The sequence below is a fragment of the Octopus sinensis genome, unplaced genomic scaffold (assembly GCF_006345805.1).
Source record: "Octopus sinensis unplaced genomic scaffold, ASM634580v1 Contig11471, whole genome shotgun sequence".
Classification (NCBI taxonomy): Eukaryota; Metazoa; Mollusca; class Cephalopoda; order Octopoda; family Octopodidae; genus Octopus; species Octopus sinensis.
Genome location: NW_021832378.1, coordinates 736 through 25,000, shown reverse-complemented (window position 1 = coordinate 25,000; position 24,265 = coordinate 736). Strand labels below are relative to the sequence as shown.

General features: G+C 36.0%; 2 protein-coding genes across 5 annotated transcripts in view; one reads left to right on the top strand and one right to left on the bottom strand.

Moving 5' to 3' along the window:
* The window catches only part of LOC115228951 (serine protease svh-1-like), an 88,910-nt gene extending 71,868 nt beyond the window's left edge, over window positions 1–17,042 (top strand). For 3 of the 4 annotated variants that reach the window (XM_036499057.1, XM_029799397.2, XM_029799395.2), the window contains 4 exons: window positions 8,815–8,930; window positions 10,136–10,303; window positions 11,668–11,838; window positions 16,677–17,042. In XM_036499057.1, coding sequence (XP_036354950.1) covers window positions 8,815–8,930; window positions 10,136–10,303; window positions 11,668–11,838; window positions 16,677–16,804 — 583 coding nt within the window. In that variant the 3' untranslated portion in view covers window positions 16,805–17,042. Of the gene's footprint in view, window positions 1–6,167; window positions 6,358–8,814; window positions 8,931–10,135; window positions 10,304–11,667; window positions 11,839–16,676 lie in introns of all 4 variants that reach the window. The other variant, XM_029799396.2, reaches the window with a different exon arrangement.
* Window positions 17,043–17,177: 135 nt separating this feature from the next.
* LOC115228952 lies at window positions 17,178–23,680 on the bottom strand. The gene is made up of 4 exons (XM_029799400.2): window positions 23,519–23,680; window positions 22,467–22,709; window positions 19,324–19,433; window positions 17,178–17,277 (listed from the first exon to the last, which is right to left on the bottom strand). Exons 2-4 carry the CDS (start codon window positions 22,705–22,707, stop codon window positions 17,191–17,193), a joined length of 438 nt encoding a protein of 145 aa, XP_029655260.1. The 5' UTR covers window positions 22,708–22,709; window positions 23,519–23,680; the 3' UTR covers window positions 17,178–17,190.
* Window positions 23,681–24,265: the final 585 nt, after the last annotated feature.

The window sequence follows — 24,265 nt, the reverse complement described above, 5'->3', positions numbered from 1 at the left end:
TTCTATTGTAAAACTTTAAGAGAAAAACTTCCTGATATGCTACTTAATCTAACAGCTACTAAAACTCTGAGTGTGTCTGTTACATGATCAATGGCTACAACACCAGCCACTTTCTATTCTTTTATCTTTACTAATGAAAACAGCTTTGTTCTTGTGTGATGTGAGTTGAGTGAAGCACAGATATGGATTAATATTTACCAGTCATACTGCACATTAAAAATATATTACTGATCCCTACACACTTTCATCACAAGTGTGTACTGAGTACACTTATGTTTTCTAATAAGACATAATCTCTCTCCTACTCTCTTCCTACTCTCTCTCTCTCACTCTCTCTCCCTCTCTATCTATCTATCTATCTATTTATCTATCACAAGTTAATGGGAAAATCCCTGTATGTTTATTTGACCTGTTAAATGTAGCAGTGAAATTCCTTCAAAACTACACCTTAACATCTTTAAAATAAAGAATACATAGGATAAGATAGACACTTTGATTCGTTGTCTGAGAATAAAATAGGATGGTCATAATTGGAACACTCTGATTATAAATCTGGTTGACCAAAGCTGAGCTGAGCTGGGACTATATAAGAACAACAGTGTGTGTGTGTGTCCATGCACGCATGTGCATGTGAGTGTCTGTGTGTGTGTGTGTGTGTGTAAAGATCATTTACAACCTGTATTACTGTTGTTTAACCATCAAGAACACATAGATAAGTGTACCCATTAAGCCTCAGTGTTACTTTGGCTTCTGTCAATACATATTTTTTAAAAACCTTATCAAAGTTTTTACCTCATTATATGTCTTGAATGACTCTCAAACATCCGACTCCCCTTCCCCAAATATCAGTAATGGCAGAAGTAAATGCAGGAGAGATTTTAGAAGAAACAAAGTACCTTCTTAAGATCTTCTGGGCAGTGGTGGATCTACAATATTGGGGCCCTGAAGCTTAAAATGTTACATCCAGCAACAGTAGGGTAACATCCAACAATGGTCAAAGAATTTTCGTGCCCTTCAGGCCTTGGTAGCCTAAATGGAGGAGTTGGGATGTGGAGTCCTCAAAAATGAGTCTGAAAGTGAGCCCTCTATCCACCAGAAACGAGATGTGGGTAATCACTGATATCTTTGTCGATGTGGTTGTTCCATGGCAGATCACTACAGATATTTTACAAGTTATGCCATATACTTTTAGAGTTATGGGGGTTAAAAATTAGGGAAGGGGTATATACATGCATGATGCTTCATTAAGATACATATGAAAATTACAAAATATTCTTTTTCTGTTTTTTGTAGCAACAGTTTTGTCATATGACAGCTTCCTTGCAATGTCATTTTCTAGAGACAATATACTTAAGAAATTTAAGTGCTCTTTAGTCATGGTAGACTGAAATTTATTCTTAACAAAGGAAAGCTTTGAGGAACTCCTTTCTGCTTCACAGCTTGTGATGGACATTGTACAGCTTATGCACAGTGGTAATATTAGGGGACGCTTCAATTAATTGCTGCTCATAAATAAGCTGAAGAACTTCTGTGCATTGCATTTTAGATGGTGTGTTTTCTTCTGTGTTCTGGGATTTCTTAACTGATAACAATCATTTATTAATTTGTGGTCAATATCGTCTTTGTAATGTGATATTATAAGTTTGATACTGTTCTCATCAAATTCTGAATTCTTCATCAATTCTGAGAGAAACTTGAACCTTTTCACAATCTGCACATATGGATCCATCCTCTTGCTTAACTGGATTATCAAGCAGTCATAGACTTGATTTAAAGCTATCTCAAATTTTTCAGCCCCTTTCAAAAAAAGTCCTTTCACTTGTTCCATCTGCAAATTTCTTTGTAACAATGCATTTGGGAACATCAGAATAATTTGAGGTGATATATTCACATAAACCTTTTGCTACTGATTCATAGTGTGCAAGTCTGTCGGCTAAATTTTCTTGTAGTTCTTTAGCAAATGAAAGCAAAGATGTTAGCAGAAGGTAACCTTCAAATACATCAGAACCAAGGATTTGGAGTTTCTTACTTGTTTTGTTAAAATGCTCCATTACTTCTTCCTAAAAGACCGTTAAAACAGCATATTCCAATTTTACCAACTTTGCATCTCACTTACATTCAGGCTTCTCTTCTGAGTTTTCAAACATGTTTGAGAGTTTGTAAAATATCGCTATATCCATTTTGGACTGCTTCATAGTGTGCACACCATCTAGTTACACTTAAGCTCTTTTGAGAAAAGGCTAGATTGCCCTGAGTGTCCAAAATCCCCCATCTTCGAGGAGATTCAGAAAAGAAAACATACAGATGCTGCAAGATGCCAAAATAGTCAACAACTTCAGGTACAGTAGACACTGCCTTTTGCCAAACAAGGTTGAGTGAATGGCTTCTACATGGTACACAATCTGCATACCTGTTAATGTTTTTAAGAAGTGCTTGCAGCCCATTCTCTGAGCCCTTCATGTTGGAAGCATTATCATATGACTGACCATAGATATTTTCTAGTGAAAGCTTATGCTCCCCTAGAAATTGTGTTATTTTGTTGAACAAGGTCGTGGATGAATGGTTTTCTATTGGAAAAAATACAAAAACTCTTTTACAGGGCTTTCCATTATAACAATATCGAACCACAATTATCAGCTGGTCAACATTGTCCCGTCAGGTGAGAAGCCAACTATAATTGAGTAGTATTTGGTGTCTAGGTTGTTGATCTGATTCACCATTTCATCTTTCACATGTTTTCCCACGATTTCTATCAATTCTTCACACACAGATTTGGATAGATAAGTAATGTTTACTTTTTCATTTTTACATTTCTCTAAATGTTCATGTAAAAATGGGCCAAACTCCACAATAAGCTCAATAGCCCCCATGAAATCTCCATTGTTTGGGGAGCCCCACTTTTCCTTGTGACCTCTAAATGCTAAACCTCTTTCACTTAAAAACCTGCTACAACTCTTTTTAGTACTTCATTCTCAACTGTTCCTCAAGTTGCTGATCCACAGTGTTTTTATTTCGTGTTAGCCAGCTCAACATCGTTGTTATGTTCCATGCTGTCTTCATGATTTTCTAGAGTTCTGAGTATATTCATCCAATCAGTAAACTCACCTGTTGTAAGTGATATTTAGCATTTAGAAAAGAGTTTGCTCTTTGAGTAAACTAACCAGGATCTCATCACATCACAGTCTGATAATTTTTCAATCTGTTTTTCAAAGTACTTATTTTTAAAAACTTCCATTTTGCTGTTTTAAAATCTTGTTGGATTCAGTATATACATTATCTGGTTTTATATTTTGAAAAAAAACTGATGTCTTGCATTAAACAGTTTTGTATGAAATCATTATCAATTGTTATATACCCCTAGGTCTTCTGCTAATTACCTCAGCTTCAAATATCCATCTTGTGATTCTTTCCTTTGGTATTCTAATCGCATGTCCATGGTACCAAAGGTGTGACCTCTCAATGTAGAGATGTAGCAGTTCAACCTAGAAAAACCCCTTGATCTGTGATCTACTCACCTTGTTGAGTAACGTTACTTAGAGATCCTTTGAAGGAACCCCATTTTATAATTAGGGGCCATATCCAACCAGTATTTACTCTTTGCTTTTCTGATCAATTTATATATTGGTTATTTGGGAAAAATTTATATATGCCCACTAGCAAATTGTACTTTAATGATATATACTTTGTCTTGTTTCTTTTGTAGTTACTGATTAACATTAATGCATAGCTGAACTTTTTATAATTCTAAAAAGATTATTTTTCTCTCTTCATTGTTTATATTCATCCTTCCATTGTTTGATTCAAAATCTTCATTTTCAAAATTGCCATCAAGAAAGATTACAGTTTATTTTGATAAACATTAATTATTTACTGATAAGTTTTATTAGTCTTCAAATATTTATGCTAAGCATTCTTCTTAACCCTTTCATTACCAATCCGGCTGAAACTGGCTCTGGCTCTGAGTACAAATGTCTTGTTTTCTTAAGTTTTGAATTAAAATCTTCCACCAAACCTTAGTCACAATTTAGGTTCCTAACACTAGCTTAATGATAACTAAGTTATTTTACTAAATTCTTTGTTTTATTTAAAATAATTAAAAGAAATACAGAGCATCTCAAAATAAATACAGTAACGAAAGGGTTAAATATAAACTCTATAGTCTTCCTCCAGCCAATCACCTTATTTTGTTTGACTTGGAATATCTGGCTCCAAATTATAAGTAGCTTCTAGCAAAACGTATGTATGTCTAATCCATACCAGTAAGGATATATGAATACAAAACTATGATTAGTCTTTTATTTTGCTATACTATAAAAGATCCAACTCAATATTTTCACAGGGCAAATTCACTGTTATATGGATTATATATTTTCACCATACTTTTTTAGATAAATTATTTGATCTAAGAATATATAGAAATATTATATATCTCCACAACTACTTTTTTGAGGTTTCTTATCTAATTACTTTTATAATGTTGGGGAAGAGTTTATGCAACAAATACTTGAAACAGATTTCATTGTTCATCATCTACAATTTTACAATTAATTTTGGCATGGATGTTACTGTTTCACTTTTTGCATGATTGCAATACAGATTATTTTCATGTGTGTGCAGTGTGCCACAGTATGCAAATGTGTGCATGTGTGTGTATACCAACACAATAAACATAACTTTAGGATTTTGTTTAGTTGTTCACCTAATGTAAAAAATGTATTAGTTAGCATCTTACCCCATGCAGAAGTAGGATGCTCATATAGGATTGCAGGGAATGCCCTATGAATGATCAATGCAACACTGAGGCTGTGGTCTATGAAGCAGAGGTGGTATCCAACAGTAGCAGCAGCAACAACAGGACACACAGAGAAATATGTTAGCATAAAGGAGGGTCCTTTGAAGGTCAGGCTAAATAGCCACAGGTCCTCTTTTAGGATCCCAAAGAAGCAAAACATTACGTTAGCTATATATGGCAATTAAAAGAGGAGGAATGCCATATAAAAATAGCTGGAAGCTGTTGGAGCAATCTAAGCCATACCTCAAGGGAAATACAATGAAAACTTTGTTAGGTACCTTCTTGAATTCAAAATGTTGAAGTTTTAGCTGCTGCCCTTATGACAGAAAATTCGTTGTAGTTTTCCCCATTTGCAGACTAAAGAATCTAAAATATGTATGAAAGCACAGTTGACCAACTTTGGTTATAGTTGGAATCTAACAAAGGGAGGCAACTCTACTTTTCCTCTCAGAAAGGGATTTTTTTTTACACTACCAAACTGACCAAGATTGTGTATTTACCTCCATCAGTAAAAAGTATGTCTGATGAGTCATCTATATTGCCCTTTGCAGCTGTAGACAGGAAACCAATGGTAACTTTCTGATCGGTTACATGCCATGACCAAGGATATATATATACTACTTGAATACATAAAAGTATAACTGCTCAAAAATTTCTTATAGACTGAGCTTTTATTCTGACTTATAGATAACTGACCAATATACACACACATAGAGATAAATAGATGTTTATATATACATATATATATACATACATATGCATATATATATATATATATATATATACATACATATGCATATATATATATATATATATATATATATATATATATAAAGAGCAATAAAGATTCAAGTTAATTTAAAAAAATTTACTTGAATATGGTACCTAACTTAGATGCACCAAAAAAAACTATACTGATTTAACAATACAGTAATGTGGGGTGATTATAAGTGATTATAATCCATTCTTGTTGCTTCTTTCTCGCTTATATATATATATATATATATATTATATTAAATATGCTAATATATATATATACACTTGTTCCTTTTTGAGCCTGAATGATTGCAGGGTAAATACATGACATGCTATACAAGCTTATCTGATTACTCTGCTATTGGAGCATGAGACTCAGAGAAGCTCATTTTAAAATCCTATGTTTACTAAATTATATATATATATATATATGGAGATTTAATAAAGCAGTAATTTCTTTGAAAAATCCAATTGCGATAAAAAAAAAAAACTGAGAGAAGGAAGTATGGAAATGCTTAAAATATTTCTGGCCATTTAGAAAACAAAATATTATAAGAAACAATAGCAATATTGACAGTTTGATAGTTTCTTGGAATTTCTTTCATTCTTCTTCCTTTAGATAACTTAAAATGTGGCCGGAGACCTATCAAACAAAGATCACAACGTATTACTGGTGGTGTGAGGGCTATAGAAGGAGCTTATCCCTGGCAAGCAAGGATCTTTAGAAGTTGGTTTTGGGGTAGGCTCCATCACTGTGGGGCCAGTGTAATTGGTGAATTTTGGGTCATTACAGCAGCACATTGTGTAATGTAAGTTGTAGAGAGAAGGTTTCTATTAATTCTATTTTTAAAATATAATTCATGATATGGTTTTTTTGCATATGTTTTGCTAATCAAGAGACTGAATTTAACTTACTACATCATCTAATTAACACAATTGCATGAATGATGATATAATTGACATTCTATTGTTCTTTTGTTAAATGAGCAATAACAAATAGTATTTAACATCATTGTTATAAATCATGAAGTGTTATTTTTTTCATCTCTGAAAAAAATTTACTGAAAGATTATTTAAAAAGAAAAAAATCGTTTGTAAAATTTTTTGAAATTTCCGCAAGAAAAATATTACACCATTTTCATTCTTGCTTGAAATGATCAAACTGCATTTGTATTTTTTGTGAGTCTTAACACTAGTGACATGTGGATATTTTTTTTATTGCATTATTTTTAAAGAAAATTTGTTTTCCATTAAGAAAATCATGAATTTATATACATAAATAAAAGAGTGTTTATATTAGTTATAATATTTAAATGTACATTTTATTGGCACCAACAACAGTTAAAACAAATTTGAAAAGCCATCTCTAATCTATGTGGTCAGTTAATTTGCCAGAAATAACCACCAAATTCCTTCAAATCACACCCTTCTATCATAAAAGAAAATGTACACATTGGGTATTGTAATCATTAATATATATGAAATTTACATTGAATTTTGACTTTCAGAATAAAAAGTCCACAAAGGCTAAATCTAGAAAGTGGGATATCTGGAAGTCATGTGACATTTTGCATTTTATCAAAGTCACAGGTAAGGAGTGACTTCTAAGATGGTGCAGTGTAATGCATCATCCAGATTTTATTTGCCCATGCCTGAGGCCTCTCTCTTCACACTGCCTTTCATAAATGCCTCAGGGTATCCAAGTAAAACTCTTTATTGATCATTTGGAATAAATTCATGATGAACATCACCCTTCCAATAAAAACAGGTGATCACTATCAAATTCCATTTGAGCAAATCTGAGGTGATTTTGCTTTTTGTTATTGCAATCGTAGCTGTTCACCCACATTTCATTATCATTTATGATACTAGTAAAAGTTTTCATCAGTATTTGAATGATCAAAAGTCCTATGATCTGTCAGTTTCACTGGTAGTGCTGGGCATTTTTTAGTCCACTGATGATATTTCTGTGCTTTTTACCACTAAAAGTGTATACAAGATGCTTTCTCAAGATGACTACCACAGTATTATGGCATTCTTACAATACATCCACATTAAGTATCATATGCAAGATTGATATATATAAATTTATGTATATATTTGTTTACTTGTTTCAGTCACTGGACTGCAACCATGCTGGGCTACCCCTTTGAAGGCTTTAACTGATAAAGTTAGCAAGTGCACATTAAGTTTTTAATATTTTCCAATCTCTGTCATAGCACTTCACCAATTCTTGTTGCTTTGCACATTTCTTCTCATAACTTCCTCAATATGCTTTCTCCGGGACACTTTAAACTCCAACATTATCAGTGGTTCTGTCACTTTAAGGATGATGATCATGTCTAACCAGAGCAGTGACATGACATACAGTTGCCAGTCAGAGGTTCAACAAATCTAATTAATTTCTTTGGTTTCTCAGAGTGACCACTTTCAGCCTTTCTTTGGTCATAGAATTAGTGATAGCTTTTGGGCAGATACTGAGGAGATGGGATAAAATCTTCTTTCAGAGTAAAACAAGTATAAAAGTGTCATACTCTTGCATCAGATGTGAAGGTTAGTTGATGCCAGTTGACACATTTTGGTCCCTGGAGTTTCTGTATTATAGGATTTCACTTATTCAAGAGACCTTAAATTCTTCAGTGATCTCACTAAATGGGAACCGCAAGATGTTATTGGTCTCATACACTGCTGCATTGCAGGTTTGGATCAAGTAATATATTCAAGTTAGAGACAGAAATATTTTTACATAAAACAAATATTATAGTTACAGGCATAGCTGTAAGGTTAAGAAGCTCACTTTGCAACCACATGGTTATGGGTTCAGTTCCTTGGGTACCCTCAGCATATGTCTTCTCCTATAGCTCTAGGCCAGTTAATGCTTTGTGAGTGAATTTGGTTGACAGAGACTATGTGGAAGTCAATTGTATGTGTGTGGGGATGGTCTGTTTTTGTCCTTACTATTATCACTTGATAAAACTGGTGTTGGTTTATTTACATCCTCATAACTTAACAGTTCAGCAAAAGAGTCTGCTAGAATAAGTGCCAGACTTAAAACCCTTCAAGGTGCTGCTCCAGCATGGTCACAGTCCAGGGACAGAAACAATTAAAAAGATAGAAGGTAAAATATTATAACAACCATTCTACATTCTGAACAATTAAAATAAAATGGATATTTATTAAAAACTCTAAAGAACAACACAGTAATGAATTGGATTATTTGCTTCTTTTGGTTTAATAATTGCTCCAAGTTGAAATTTGTTTAACAGGGGCAAAAAGAAAGAAAGCCTAATCGCCAAAGTAGGAGATCATAGCAATAAGGTCTGGGATAAATATGAACAAACTTTCAAAGTTGCTGAACTAGTAACTCATCCTAAATATGATGGTAAGTAGTTTTCTGCAGTTGCATGTTCATTCATTTGTTGATTAATTACACTCAGCTAGGTTCAAAATAATTTGACTTGTTTTGGCTGTCAAATATTTAGTTGATTATTGTTAATTACACAGAAATGATTATAAAAATCAGGAATGGGCAACCATTTTTGAATAGTGGGCCTCAAGAAACAAGGCAGGCCTCACTCCTAGAAAATTCAAAGTAATTTTTCTTTAGGCATGCCATTCAGAAAGTCCCATGGGCCACAGATATAAATCATAATCATAAATAATGCTAAAAGTATTTCTGTGTGAAGTCTCAGCAGTTTGTATTCTCTCATATTTTTCTGTGCTTCTGTGCTATGTCCATTTAACTTTCAGCACTTCACTCAACTTACCTGTAAGTAGCAGATGAGCACAGTGTAATCAATAATTGCCTCACAAACTTCTACTAATGAGCTGAACTTTCAGCTGATCGTTGTTGTTGTTGTTCAACCAGCCTCGCTTGAAAAGATCTGTGATCAAAGGACATTCCAGCAATGATAACATCCTCATTTTATCCATCTAGGACTACACTGCCATCTGTGTGTTTCTTTTTGTTTTTTATTTATTTATTTGAAAGACAAAATGGTGTCATTGAATAGACTTGACTGCTATTTCTAACAGGTAAAGGAAAAACAATTGCAAACTTCTGTTCTCTTGCTGGCTCACTGACCAAACCTGTGAGTTGTACAACTTAGTCATTGAATCACCCTCTTTTATACCTATTCTTTCATCTTGTGGTTTAATGCATTTAATTCTTAACAATGAAACAATCTTTAAGAATTTTTTTTCCTTTTCCTTTTGGCTTTGAAGAAATGGAGAATAAAATATCCTGCTATTATTCACAGCATTTTTACCATTTGTAATTATCTTAGTCTTTACGTTAGATTGTAAAATTGCAGTGCAGCTGTGCAATAAATAGTGCTGTAGTTACATAACAAATATTTTGAAATAAATTATTTGTAAAAATTTGTGTGTTATTAAATGCCTAAAATGTCTCTCCCTCAATGTAATTGCTTCAGTTTCAACACAGTTTCAAACCAAGTCTCTTGCTAGACAAGTATAATTTCAATATGTGAAAATTCTGTAAAATTTTTGTCAACGTAAAATTGTAAAATTATTTGTTTGAAATAGCAGATTTCCATATTAATATAATACCACATCCTACTGTTTCAGATAACTCATATGATTATGATATCGCTCTAATTAAATTAGAGCCAAATAGGAATGGAAATGGAATTGTTTTCAATGATTATGTACAACCAGCCTGTTTGCCAGACAAGAACACAACATATTTTGAAGGTGAAAGATGTCATATTTCTGGATGGGGAAACACAGGAAAAGGTAGTGTTATTATCATTATAATATATTTTAACATTACAGACTTATTATTTCAGGTTCTTGGTTGACATTGAATAGCCTAAAACCAAACAGCAGCAGGTTTCATAGGCCACAGACAAACTTCTTGAACAGCAGCAGATGATTTCATGCAGCTGTTTGAATGCTGCCAATTTGGCAAGACTGACTGGACATTCAGCCTGTTTTGGCACACACAGAAATATAAAAATGCAAATAGGAAGAGTGAAGAAGAGAGAGGGAGAAAGAGACAGGAATAGAGAGACAAGGGGGGGGGGGGTGAAAAAACAGAAAAGATTAATGGCTTCTTAATAATGGGCTTTGAAAAACCTTTACTGATCAGTTTATTATCGATGTCACCAGTTTGTTTATTGCTGGCATCATCAATTTACTAGATGTATTTAGTTGTTGTTTATTGAAAATTTCATAATTGCAAATAAAATGTTACAGAAGGGAGTGCTAGGCTAAATGATTTTTGGTTCTTAGTTTACTATGTTCTGAGCTCAAATCCCATCAGTATCAACTTTGCTTTTCACTCTTCTGGCATCAGTAAAATAAATATTTGTCATGCGCAGAGGCTGAATCAATCAGCTATACCGATTACTTTGTAAATATCATCCTTCTGCATATATTAAATCATTTATAAAGACCCGGCAAGCCAAATGAGACCATAACCCGTGGCCTATGCCAAGAGTGTAACCAGCCCACTTATGCATACCCTTTCCTTCTTTGGTCACTAAACTCTGCTTGCAAAGACCTGTTGAGGCAAGTGAAATCAAAATCAAAATCAATTCGATGACTAGCATCCGTGCTAGCGGGGTGCAAAGAGCACCATACTAGTGTGATCATTGACAGAGCAGCTATTCGAGTGTGATCGTTACCAGTGTCGCCTTACTGGCACTTATGCCTGTGCTAGTAGGGTGTCAAGAGCACCATCCGAGCGTGATTGTTGCCAGAGCAGCCAACTGGCTTCTGTACCCTTGGCACGTAAAAGGGCACCATTCAAGCATGATCGTTACCAACGTCGCTCCACTGGCACCTGTGCCGGTGGCACATGTAAAAAGATTTGTGTGTGCCCATTGCCAGTACCGCCTGACTGGCCCACGTGCAGGTGGCACGTAAAAGCAACCACTACACTCTCAGAGTGGTTGGCGTTAGGAAGGGCATCCAGCTATAGAAACTCTGCCAGATCAAGATTGGAGCCTGGTGCAGCCATCTGGTTTGCCAGCCCTCAGTCAAAATCGTCCAACCCATGCTAGCATGGAAAGTGGACGTTAAACGATGATGATGATGATGTTTACTTTATGATTATTTCGTTGTGTCTTTACAAAGTATACATTTTTTATCGACAGCATATCCATCAATTCTCAAGGCAGCTACTGTTCCATTAATTAAAGCATCTCTATGTAAATCACTGTACAAGAACAGTATTACTCCACGTATGATATGTGCAGGCTACATCGAAGGTGGTCCTGACAGCTGCCAAGGAGATAGCGGTGGTCCTCTGGTCTGTAATAAAGATGGTAAGTTACGCTTGGTCATTAAAAAATTTTTGTTAACCATACATATGCCTATGCATGCATGTTCACTTCTGTATTCCGAGTAGATAAAGTAATGTGAGTTTTGATCACTGGTTATAAATTGGCATCTTCCAACATGTATGGTGTTTCGTTTCAAGCTATTTTATGTCACTTGTAACACTGCTCAATGTCTTCTTTTCGAGCAAACTGCCTACCAAGTCCCCAAAAAGTAATTCTTGCATTCATGCTGTGGAGTCAAAACTCCACTGTTTATCCATTTCCATGGAAAGAGATCTTCTTTAAGCACATAGTGAGAAATATGTGTGAAGACAAAATGATACAATGGACATGGTACACGATTATCTACTTTATTTTCCTGTCATTGTAACCACAGAAACAGGTATTTTGACTTGATTAGCATTTCACCTCACAGACATATCAGGGAATACGCAGGAAAGTATCTGGCTGTTCCAGTACCTCAGCCTCATAATCACCTGCGGTAATGCTGTGTTTGGGGTTTCAAAACCTTTTGTGGAGAAACGCCAGTTGCCCTTGGTATGATGCATAACTGAGGAAGTGTACAATCAATTTTTTTTTTTACTGATTTTTTTTTCCTTTCTCCATTTTTTAAAATTGTTCTAATTGACTGAATATGTTAAATATAATGATGTAACTAGATTGAAAGTAGTATAACTTAAATCTAAAAAAGAAAACTTACACAAGAATAAGTACAGTATACAGGGAGTAATATGCGTGCGCTTTACACTTACTCGTTCGGTCAAACCTTCTTGCTTAAGTTAGGAAGGATCACAGTTACCTCCCCTGTGAAAAAAAAAATTAATTTCTCCATCATTGCAAGTATATTTATTTATTTATATTATATACCTGAAAAAGTTGAATGGTGAAGTCGCTGTAATCGATTGTCCCTCACCCCTAGAAGTGCTGGCTTTGTACCAAATTTTGGAACAGTTGCTATATACCTGAAACTGCCAAAGTTATGCTTCTTTGAATTGAAAGGAAGAGATGCTACTTTTAAGGAGAGTTTACGAAAAAAACAAAAGACAAAGACAGGTGGTGTACAAAACAAATAGATGTATTAGTATAACGCCCAGGAGTAGAAAAAGTCTTTTACGTTTCGAGCTTACGCTCTTCTACAGAAAGGGACACAGAAAAAACAAGGAGAGAAAAAAAATGTGTGTAGTGGCTAACGATCTATCATGGCGACTGATAAGACTATTACAGTAATCTTCAAGTTGCTGAATGTGATTGAGAGTGATTTCGCATATAGCTGCCCGAACTATAAGGGTTAAAGTTTGCTGCAGCAAAAAACGAGTTTCACTATGTAGATGGTTCAAAAACGTGTCTTAGTGCAGCATGTGATAATTATATAGGGTACTATTTTTTGTTCACTGTTGTTCATTGCAGAGAGATAAGGAGCCCTGAGACAGTTTGCACAATCAATGACGTTTTTAATTTATTCTTCTTGAAAAGGAAAGTGAGAGTAGAGAGGAAAGTTTTGTCTAGCGAATGTTTCAAAAAAAGATGGGTGAATGTAGCAAGGATGGCATGTATGAATGACGAAGCCACTTTGAGCATAATCCTATGAACCCGGAAAAATTTAAAACAGAGTTACTTACTTGCAAATAAATGTATTAACATGTGACATTATTGACCAAGGTTACCGTGGTCTTTTCTATAGGCTTTCCTTTCCACAGATAAACCTTATCTGCTTCCCCCTTTACACTTTACATCATGACATTTCTGTGATAAATGGTCCCTATTGATAATTTTTTCTTTCTTTTTTACAATCCCTTTTGATCAAAAACCTACCCCAACTTATTATCTTTTTTTTTTCTCCCCCAAAAGAAAAGCTCTACTTTGTAATTTGTCCCCTCTGTGTTCAGCCCTGTGTGGCTAATAAAGAAACATATTTCTTTCTGTAAGCCAAATGTAGTACCTGAAAGAGCATTATGTTTGTGCATTATTTTGCTTCTTTACTGTATTTATGCGTGATGTGAATGCTGCATGTGACTCCAATAACTTTTGTCATGTGTGTGTTCAATGTAATGGTTGGTTGTGCTTGATGTTCTATGGTGTTTCTGAAAAGATGGAGGGTTGAAGAATTGTTGCTCTGGAGCCAAGTTTTTAGATGGTTTATGTGGGGTTGGAGTAGTGTAACTTCGGTGAATGGTGAGAAAATGGTTGTGTGATGCCACTTGAGTATGATGTTGTATGTATATTTTGAAGTGTAGGAAGGTTGTGTATGAGTAGGTTAAAAAGGGTAGGCTAGAGGGTGGCTCCATGAAATATTTCAATCTGGAAATTAGGGGCCATAGAAATAGGGACGGGTGGTGAAGTGATACTGGCATGTATGGTACAGAGATGAATGATAAGGGGGCTGTGTGTGAGAGAGGGAGGAGTGATTGAGATATTAGAGATGAGAAAGTACCAAAGAGGTTGATGCAGACATATTAGTAAACATACACAGATTACACACACACATGCACACGCGGAATGCACACACATATATATGATGGAAGCACTCCGTCGGTTACGACGACGAGGGTTCCGGTTGATCCGAATCAACGGAACAGCCTGCTCGTGAAATTAACGTGTAAGTGGCTGAGCACTCCACAGACACGTGTACCCTTAACGTAGTTCTCGGGGATATTCAGCGTGACACAGAGAGTGACAAGGCCGGCCCTTTGAAATACAGGTACAACAGAAACAGGAAGTAAGAGTGAGAGAAAGTTGTGGTGAAAGAGTACAGCAGGGATCACCACCATCCCCTGCCGGAGCCGCGTGGAGCTTTAGGTGTTTTCGCTCAATAAACACTCACAACGCCTGGTCTGGGAATCGAAACCGCGATCCTATGACCGTGAGTCCGCTGCCCTAACCACTGGGCCATTGCGCCTCCACGACACATATATATACACATATGGAAATAAATATCATGGCTGGCAATTTTAAAGGACATTTTAGACAAAACCAAAATGGCTTTGATTATGATTAGATCAAAGCCCCAGGAGTTCTTTAGTGCAAATGACCTAACCATTTGCAATGCAAACTTCAGGAAACCAGCCACCTGGTAACCTACCAATCAAGCAAACACAAAGCCATATTGTATTCTCACCAATAACCAAGACAGGAAGATGGCTATAAAAGTAGACTTCCCAGATAAATAATGTATCGTCCAACATAAATTAGTAATTAGTGACTAAAGAGTAAAAGCAAGATGGACACTGAGGCAAAATACAATTTGGGGGAGGACAACGTGGAAGCTGAAATAACTATCGACTGGTCTTATGTTTAGTGAAGTTCTGGTTGGTGCTTCTGACAGAAATAAGGGAGAGAGAGAGAGAGAGAGAGAGATTTATAGCATTGAAGAAAAGTAGGAGTTTCTAATGAGACAACCTGTTGGAAACTAAAGACCAAGTCTGTGGCTGGTGAAAGGTCCCAATTAGATGTAAGGTGACCTAGTTATGGAATAGCACTGAAGATAGAGCAATAAAATTTAAGAGTAGAAAAGTGGGCAGGAGAGAAAAATATCAATTAGCTTTAAAGAGAAGCTAGATATCAGTTACGTATAATAGAGGCAGAAAACAAGAGGTTTGTGACATTAGGATGAAAGGCAAGAGATGTTCCAGATTGCTTGCCAGAGTACAGGAGAAAAATCAAGATATTATTGAGAAGTGAGGGAAAAAATGAAAGACTCACTCACTCTTACTAATGCTCAAAAGAAAGAGGCATTTAAATCTTACTATGTGCAGAATGCATGAGAAAGAGGGAGTTCTTATAAAGTAGAACTGACAAAGAAACCAACTATTCATGTTGACCGTAGAATGGTAGATAAAGCAATTAAAGATATGAAGGCAGAGAAAGCAGTTGGTTTACCAAGTATAGTTGTGAAGGTGCATAAACTATCTGATGAAGTAGAGTATGAGGTAATCAATCAAGTTATACAAGGTAATGACATACGGAATGGTTAGCATAGCAGCATCAACATAAAACTGCTACAAGAGGAAAGGAGATGCACAAGTAGGAAGAAACCATAGAAGCATCAAAATGTTGGATCAGGATATGAAAGGTACAGAAGTAATTGTGAAAATGATTAGAAAGAGGATTAGCTTGGATGAGATGCAAATTTGATTTTGTGCTAGAAATAGACTGTGAAGCTAAAAATTATTAAATCATTGGGTTCTCAACAACCTGGAGACAATAAGCAAATCCTGATAGTGGCTTTAATGTAACATAAAACTAATCAATTATTCAACTCCATTTTTCTCTTTGGTTTATCCACAGGCTCTTCTTTTAACAGAGAAGCTAAGAATATTTGATTATTAAACATATAATCGTAAATATTTACAAATGTGTACACATATATACGTATAGGTATGTGCATGTATAATATATATATAAACATACAAATAAACTGATAAGAAAAAATATGTACCAACCTACCTAGATCAATGTTTGTCAAATATGTAAACATGATAGAAACTTTTATACCATAGCTTAGGCAGACCTATCTTTAAAACCTTTTATTATAGAATTTATTAGATTCAGATATCAAAACTGATTTGTAACAGATCTGTATGAGATAGTAATATTGATGTAATCTAGGGCAGTGAGCTAGCAGAATTGTTAGCATGAGGGGCAAAATGCTTAGTGGCATTTTGTCCAGCTTTGCATTCTGAGTTCAAATTTTACTGAGGTTGACTCAGCCTTTCATCTTTCCAGGATCAATAAACTGCTGGCCTTGTGTCAAAATTTGAAACCAATATTTATGTGATCTATTCTCTTCATTTTAATATATTTTTAATTCCTAATTCTTTTCACAGGAGTCTATACACTTACTGGAGTGACCTCTTGGGGAAATGGTTGTGGCCAGCCGAGAAATCCTGGAGTTTATTCCAAAGTCCAAGAACTCCAACCTTGGATTGAGTTCATAATGAAAAAATATTCTTGAGAACACAAATAAATGCTAACAATTGTAACTATTCAGCTACTAACTACACTGCAATGTCTTGTAAACAAAGTAACCTCCTCATAAAATCGAAAATGAACAAAGAGAATAAAACAATAGCTCCATTGATTTCACCAAGCCATAACTGGAAAATGTTCTTAGAAATGTCATGAAAAATAATCAAAAGAGAAAACTGATATTTTGTAAAAAGAAAAATTTAATAAAATTCAGTCAAAAATAATGTTCACAGTATTCTTTGATATCTCCATTTCAGCTGTACATGTTTTCTTAATTTATGAACTGTTTTATACAATAAAACTGCTGAATTAGTGATAAGGCCAGTAAAGATATTAAGGAAAATATTAAAGGTAAAATACTGAACAATGTATTTATTTTTTGTTGAAAAATGACATCAAGGATGACTGCTTCTTCTGTCCTTTATCAGGAACACTTGTTTTCGAGACAGGTTTCTTGAGCTAAAAATAAGAAGAAGAATAAATAACAGTATACATATGGAGGTAAAAACAACACAAAAACAACTTGAGGTCAATTTTGACTTTTATCCTTTCAGAATGATAAAAAAAGATACCAATGCAAAATGGTGGTTTGGTGGAACTGTAAGAATGGACGCCTTGTGATATTTGTTCTGACTCTTTGCATTCTGAGTTCAAATCTCACCTAGGTAGTAGACTTAACTCATCGCCCAGTTTAACACAATCGACTGACATGTTAAGTGCCTTTAGATTGGATTGGATTGCCTGTGACCAGTCCACTGCAGGACAAAGATCTCAGCATGTTCTCTCCACCGACCACGGTCTGATGTGGAGGCCGTGAATTTGAACTCGAGATCATACTGGTTTGCTGAGATTACTGTACCACTCTGGATTGAAATGGCTTGGTTTGAAGATACACTCCTCCTTTCTGCTAGTCGTGGAGGTCTTGTGTCATTTTTTATCTTTCAGTCAAGAAAGAAAGCTTTCCCTCATCATCATCATCATCATCATTTATCGTCCACTGTCCATGCTGACATGGGTTAGACGATTTGACCAGGGCTGTTAAGCTGGAAGGCAGAACCAGACTCCAGTCTGATTTGGCAAGGTTTCTATGGCTGGATGCCCTTCCTAATGCCAGCCACTCTGAGAGTGTAATGGGTGCTTTTACGTGCCATTTGCATGACACCAGTATCTGCCACAACTGCAATTTTACTTGGCTTGATGGCTCTTCTTCTCAAGCACAGCATAACACCAAAGGTCTTGGTCATTCGTCATAAAACAAAAAATAAAACCCTGCTTTTTTAAGTAGAGATGCATTAGGTAACATCATCTTAAGTTTGCCTTATAAAGATGGCATGGTAACAGCTACAATGTCTTTTATGATAAAATCTGCTTTATTAGAGTCGAACTGATACAATAAAAAGAATTATTTCAAACCATTTTTTTTAACATAGAATTTAAGCAAAAGTTAGTAGGGAATCTGAACTTGCTTCAAACCGATGGAAGTTCACCTGCAAACTGATGAAAACCTTGCTACAAAGAGCAGTTGTTTATAGATGTTTTGAGAAACTCTAGTACTACTACATACAGCTTGTTCATTTAATGTCCATTTTTCCATGTTAGTATGGACTGGGCAGGGACTTATTTGAGACAGGGTTTTGCAGCTGGATGCTGTTCCTATCATCAACACTCACCAGTTTTTCAAGTAAGTGATTTTTTTATATTACACACATCTTTAGAAGCTTAAGGCAACAAGTAACTTAAGCATCGTTGGTGCAGGCTTGACTGTGAGGTAAGAAGCTTGCTGCTCGACCACATGGTTCTGGGTTCAGTCCCACTGTGTGGCATCTTGCACAAGTGTCTTGGTAAATGGAAACTGAAAGAAGCCATTCATAGGTGTGTGTGTGTGTTTGTCCCCACCAATCACTTGACAACTGGTGTTGGTGTACATCCTTGTACTGTAACAGTTCAGCCAACGACCTCGCTTGAATGTTTTTTTCACGAGCCACCAGCACAAGTGCCAGTAAGGCGACACAGGTAATGGTCACGCTCGAATGGTGCTTTTTACGTGCCACCAACACAGAAGCCAGTTTGTTGTTCTGGCAACGATCACGCTCGGATGGTACTCTTAGTGCTCCACTAGCACAGATGCCACTCATTGAATTTGATTTCGATTTCACTTGCCTCAACAGGTGTTCGCATGCAGAGTTTAGTGTCCAATGAAAGAAAGGTACGCATAAGTGGGCTGGTTACACCCCTGGCATAGGCCACGAGGTTATGGTCTCACTTGGCTTGCCAAGTCTTCTCAAGCACAGCATATTTCCAAAGGTCCATGTCACTAGTCATTAAAATTTTGCAATGAAAACCCATGGTAACATTAAATTTATGATATAACTGTTGTTAGAAGCAGCACTTAAATTACAGTAATCAATACTGAACTCAAGAAATAAAACACCTTACGTACTCCAATGATGAATTAACATGAATTCAAACCAACTTTATGAGTTGTAAAGTTAAGACAACACTCACCTGAGCAGCTGACAGTACAAGAGGTGCAGCTGTTGTTGGAGGTTTAGAGTTTTTTTCTGTTTCCTCATCAGAGACATCAGTTGAGTCACTGACCATAACTTTCTTTGTCACTGAAACAATAAATTAAATTAAATTTATTAATAGTAATTAATAGTAATTTGAAAATCTTTAGCAACATGATCATAAAAATGCATTGCTAAGCTTACATTTTGCAGAACTCAATCTGAGTTTCATGTTTCTAACAACAACAATGAATATACATTTTTGCAAAGTAAGATGAGCTAAGAGATAAAGATTTTTTATTACAATGAAATGGCCAATGAACAAGGTATTAAACTACCGGCTTGTGGATTATGAGATGATATTAGATGCTGGTATTTCATTCCAACTTTTGTCAGGACATTTAATTCTGTATACTGTATATTCAGTTCATTTTGCTACCATAAAAGACATTCAGTTTTATTATGAATAGTATCATCAGTAAGTTAGTGATCTAAAAAGGTGTGACAGAGAAATTTTACCTATCAACTTGCAAAAAATAGCAACCAAATAGTGATCAAGTAGTCAGATTGTATGGTGAAAATTTAAAGTGAGCTTTAGAAGAGATTTGGTCAAATATTTAGGATATGTTACAGGTGTTATCAAATACTAATGAAGCCTGAGATACCTGTAATGTCAAGGCACTGTACTGCCAACAGAACGTAAAATCAGTAGTAAAGATTGTTATTAAACAAGATGAACAATCATTAACAAATATTCTCATTAAAATCATGCTTGCAGGAACTTCTTGTACTGGCATTGGTTGGACAAATCTAGTACAACCATAACACTTTTCTCAATACTGTAACATCTCATCAGTGAAGTCCAAAATCCTGAAATTTGACCAGAGTCAATACACTCAATGCACTGCTATAGCCCAAGGCTGTAGTAGAGGCCCAAGGTGCCATGCAATGGAACTGAACCTGAAACTATGTGGTTGGGAAGCAAGCTTATTACCACACAGCCATGCTGCAATTTCACTCAGCCTTTGCAGTCCTTCATCATCATCATCATCGTTTAACGTTCTCCATGCTACCATGGGTTAGACGGTTCGACCGGGGATCTGGGAAGCCAGAAGGCTGCACCAGGCTCCAGTCTGATCTGGCAGTGTTTCTACAGCTGGATGCCCTTCCTAACGCCAACCACTCCGTGAGTGTAGTGGGTGCTTTTTACATGCCACCAGCACAGGTGCTAGGCGAGGCTGGCAACGGCCACGATCGGATTGGTGCTTTTTACGTGCCACCGGCACGGAAGCCAGTCAAGGCGGCGCTGGCATCGACAGTTATATTTCTTGCATACATTAACTGACACTCACATGTCAAAACCACTTTATCTTTCATGCAAATTAACACTGCAGAGCCAAGAGAATTAAAAAAAAAATATTTATGAGGCAGAAACATGTTATAAGCTGCCCCATGGTCACCATCACCTATTTTACTGAAATAATTTGAAATAACATTTCAATAAAATAGTGACGGTTACTGCTCAATTTCTGACAGTAAATGGTCGTCGTATTTAATGTAAATTCACATTTTTTATATCAGCAGTTACATAGTAGAAGACGATGGTACAAATTTGTTTCATTCACTAAATCTTTAGAGGAGAATATTTGTTGAGGTATCAGTTTTGTTAGATTCTGTTTGATTAGAACCATAAAATTTTGTTCTGACATTAACAGCTTAATAAAGATATACTGTCAACTCTTCTCATTGCTTTCTCTTTCAAATGAATGTTTGACATTTCAAAAGCATCAACACCAACTAAAATGATTATCCTAAATTCGGTACACAGCCAGAAATTCAGCAGGAAGAGTACAGTTGATTATATCAACTACGGAAAGGTGACGAGCTGACAGAAACGTTAGCAAGCTGGGCGAAATGCGTAGCCGTATTTCGTCTGCCATTACGTTCTGAGTTCAAATTCCGCTGAGGTCGACTTTGCCTTTCATCTTTTCGGGGTCGATAAATTAAGTACCAGTTACGCACTGGGGTCGATATAATCGACTTAATCCATTTGTCTGTCCTTGTTTGTCACCTCTGTGGTTAGCCCCTTGTGGGTAATAAAGTAATATATATCAACCACGGAGAGAGAGAGAGAAAAAGCAAAATTGACTTTGGCAAGATTTGAACTCAGAACAAATATTGCCCAACATATTTCCAGACACATTAATTCATCAATGATATAATTATCCTCATTTTAACATCTAGTTTTTCCATACTTGCACCACTGAAACAGAGTTTAATGAAGCAGATTTTCTATGGTCAGGTACCTTTCCTGTTCCCAACCCTCACATGTTTCCAAGAAAGGTTATATTTCTCCATGGCTGGACAAGATTTTGCAGAATATTGGAAATGAACGACATTGCTTATATTACATTGATATGACAATGACATCCATTTACAACTATCATATCAGATGACTACGAAACACACACACACATATAAAGGGAATCTTTCAGTTTCCATCTACCAAACCCACTCACAAGACTTTGGTCAGCCTGGGACTGAACTTGTAACCATGTGGTTGGGAATCAAACTTCTGAAGCACGCAGGTATACCTGTGCTTAATGATTCTGCCAATTCAATCATTAACATCAAAACAGTAAACAGTTACTAATAAGGTAATATTTTTGTACAAGACATAAACGGCATTAGGGGTAATGGCAAAGGAATTCCACAGGAAAGAATATACCTTTTATCTTTTAGTCACTGGACTGCAGCCCAGCCAAGGCAGCACCTTGAAGGGTTTAGTCAAACAAACTGACCCCTACTATTTACTTTTTTAAGTCTGCTACTTAGTCTGTTCATCTCTTTTGCCAAACTGCTAAGTTTAAGGGACCTACATAAACAGTAACTGAATCAATGAGGGGACAACCACAAAGACACATACACATACAAAGACACAGTTACCACCCAATAAATTCACTCACAAGGCATCGGTTGGACTGCAGTTAATATAGAAGACATAAACCCAGGGTGATGCATAGTGGGACTGAACCGAAAACCATTTAGTTGCAAAGCAAATTTCTTAACAACAGTCATACCTGCACATATATACAGAAAAATCACATTCTTCAAAGTAAGAAAAACCAAAAAAATACAGACCCATAAAACCTTCATCATCCAAAAACCTCTTGTTTTTCTGTCTTTTTATCCGTTTCCTTCGTTTTCCATCTTTATTAACGACAATTCTAGATTCTGTTTCTCTTGCTGCTGTTTCTTCAGTGTTTTGCTTACTGCCATTTTCTACAGCTGAACCTTCTTCCCTTGCGTCATCCTTGATATCAGCATCAGTGGGCATCATCTCTGGACTAGGTGGACTTGGAAGTGGTTCCTCTGGTTCCATTTCTAAGAATAAATACATTTGAGATTCAATTCAAAATGAGCAGATATGAATGAACTAAGTGCAATGATTAGAGAAATGTCAGAGAAGATTAAGTTGCTAAACTATTAATGCAGTAAACACTGATTCTACTTTTGCCATTAGCAAGGTAGATATAATTACTAGATGCTTTCATCTATTTCTCTTACTCTTCATCTACAGACAGATATTCAGCAATTTGGAAAGAAGTGTCAGTGACAGGAGAGGCATCCAGCCACAGAAAATCTGCTGCAACAAATTCCATTTGACTCATGCAAGTAAGGAAAAAAGATATGATGATATAATTTTCACATTTCCTTTTCATACTGGCACAGGTTAGACAGATTTGCTGGGGAAGTGGGCATAAAAATTATGATATATATATCATACACATGGTGGAGGCACATGGCCTAGTGGTTAGAGCAGCAGACTTGTAGTCGAGGGATCACAGGTTTGAATCTCAGACCAGGCGATGTGTGTGTTTATGAGCGAAACACCTAAGCTCCACGCGGCTCCAGCAGAATGGTGAACTTCTGCTGACTATTTTGCCACAACTTTCTCTCACTCTTTCCTCCTGCATCTTGCAGCTCACCTGCGATAGACTGGCGTCCCATCCAGATGGGGAACCTATACGCTAAGGAAACCGGCCCTATGAGCCAGGCATGGCTCGAGAAGGAACAAACAAACATACCATACACATATGTCATGACAGAGAGAGAGAGAGAGAGAGAGAGAGAGAGAGGGGGGGGAGATTCAGTTTTTTTTCTTTCAATTAGAAACAAAATATAAACTATACCTTCTTCACTACTGCTATTTTGGACTATGCGGTGCCGCTTCTTATCTTGGAACAAATCATCTTCTACATGAGGAAAAAAAATGTATAATTATATTTTTGCTTTGACAGAGATGCTTAAAATATATAAATGTTTTTAAAAGCTCAGTTTTATAAATACTAGGGTTCAGTTCTATTTTCAAGGAATTGCATGAAGGAGAGCTAAATCTTGGACCCGTATACAAGCAAGTAGTTCTATAAACTAATATATCATATGGTATCCCTAATGACTGCTGCATATAGTGTCATCGTTTTAACATCCACTTTTCCTTGTTTGCATAGGTTGGACAGAGTTTACTGAGGTAGATTTTCTACAGCTAGGTTGCCCTTCCTGTTGCCAACCCATACATGTTTCCAAGCAAAGTAATATTTTCTCATGACCAGACATGTTTTCGCAGAATATTGGAAATGAATGACAGTCATTTACAGTAATCAATTAATATTAAGACAGGGAGACACAAATATACACACTCACATAAACATATGTACACACACACAATGGGATTCTTTCAGTTGTTTTTTTTTTTTCTTTATTGCCCAGAAGGGGCTAAACATAGAAGGGACAAACAAGGACAGACAAAGGGATTAAGTCGATTACACCGACTCCAGTGCGAAACTGGTACTTTATTTATCGACCCCGAAAGGATGAAAGGCAAAGTCGACCTCGGCGGAATTTGAACTTAGAACGTAACGACAGACAAAATACTGCTA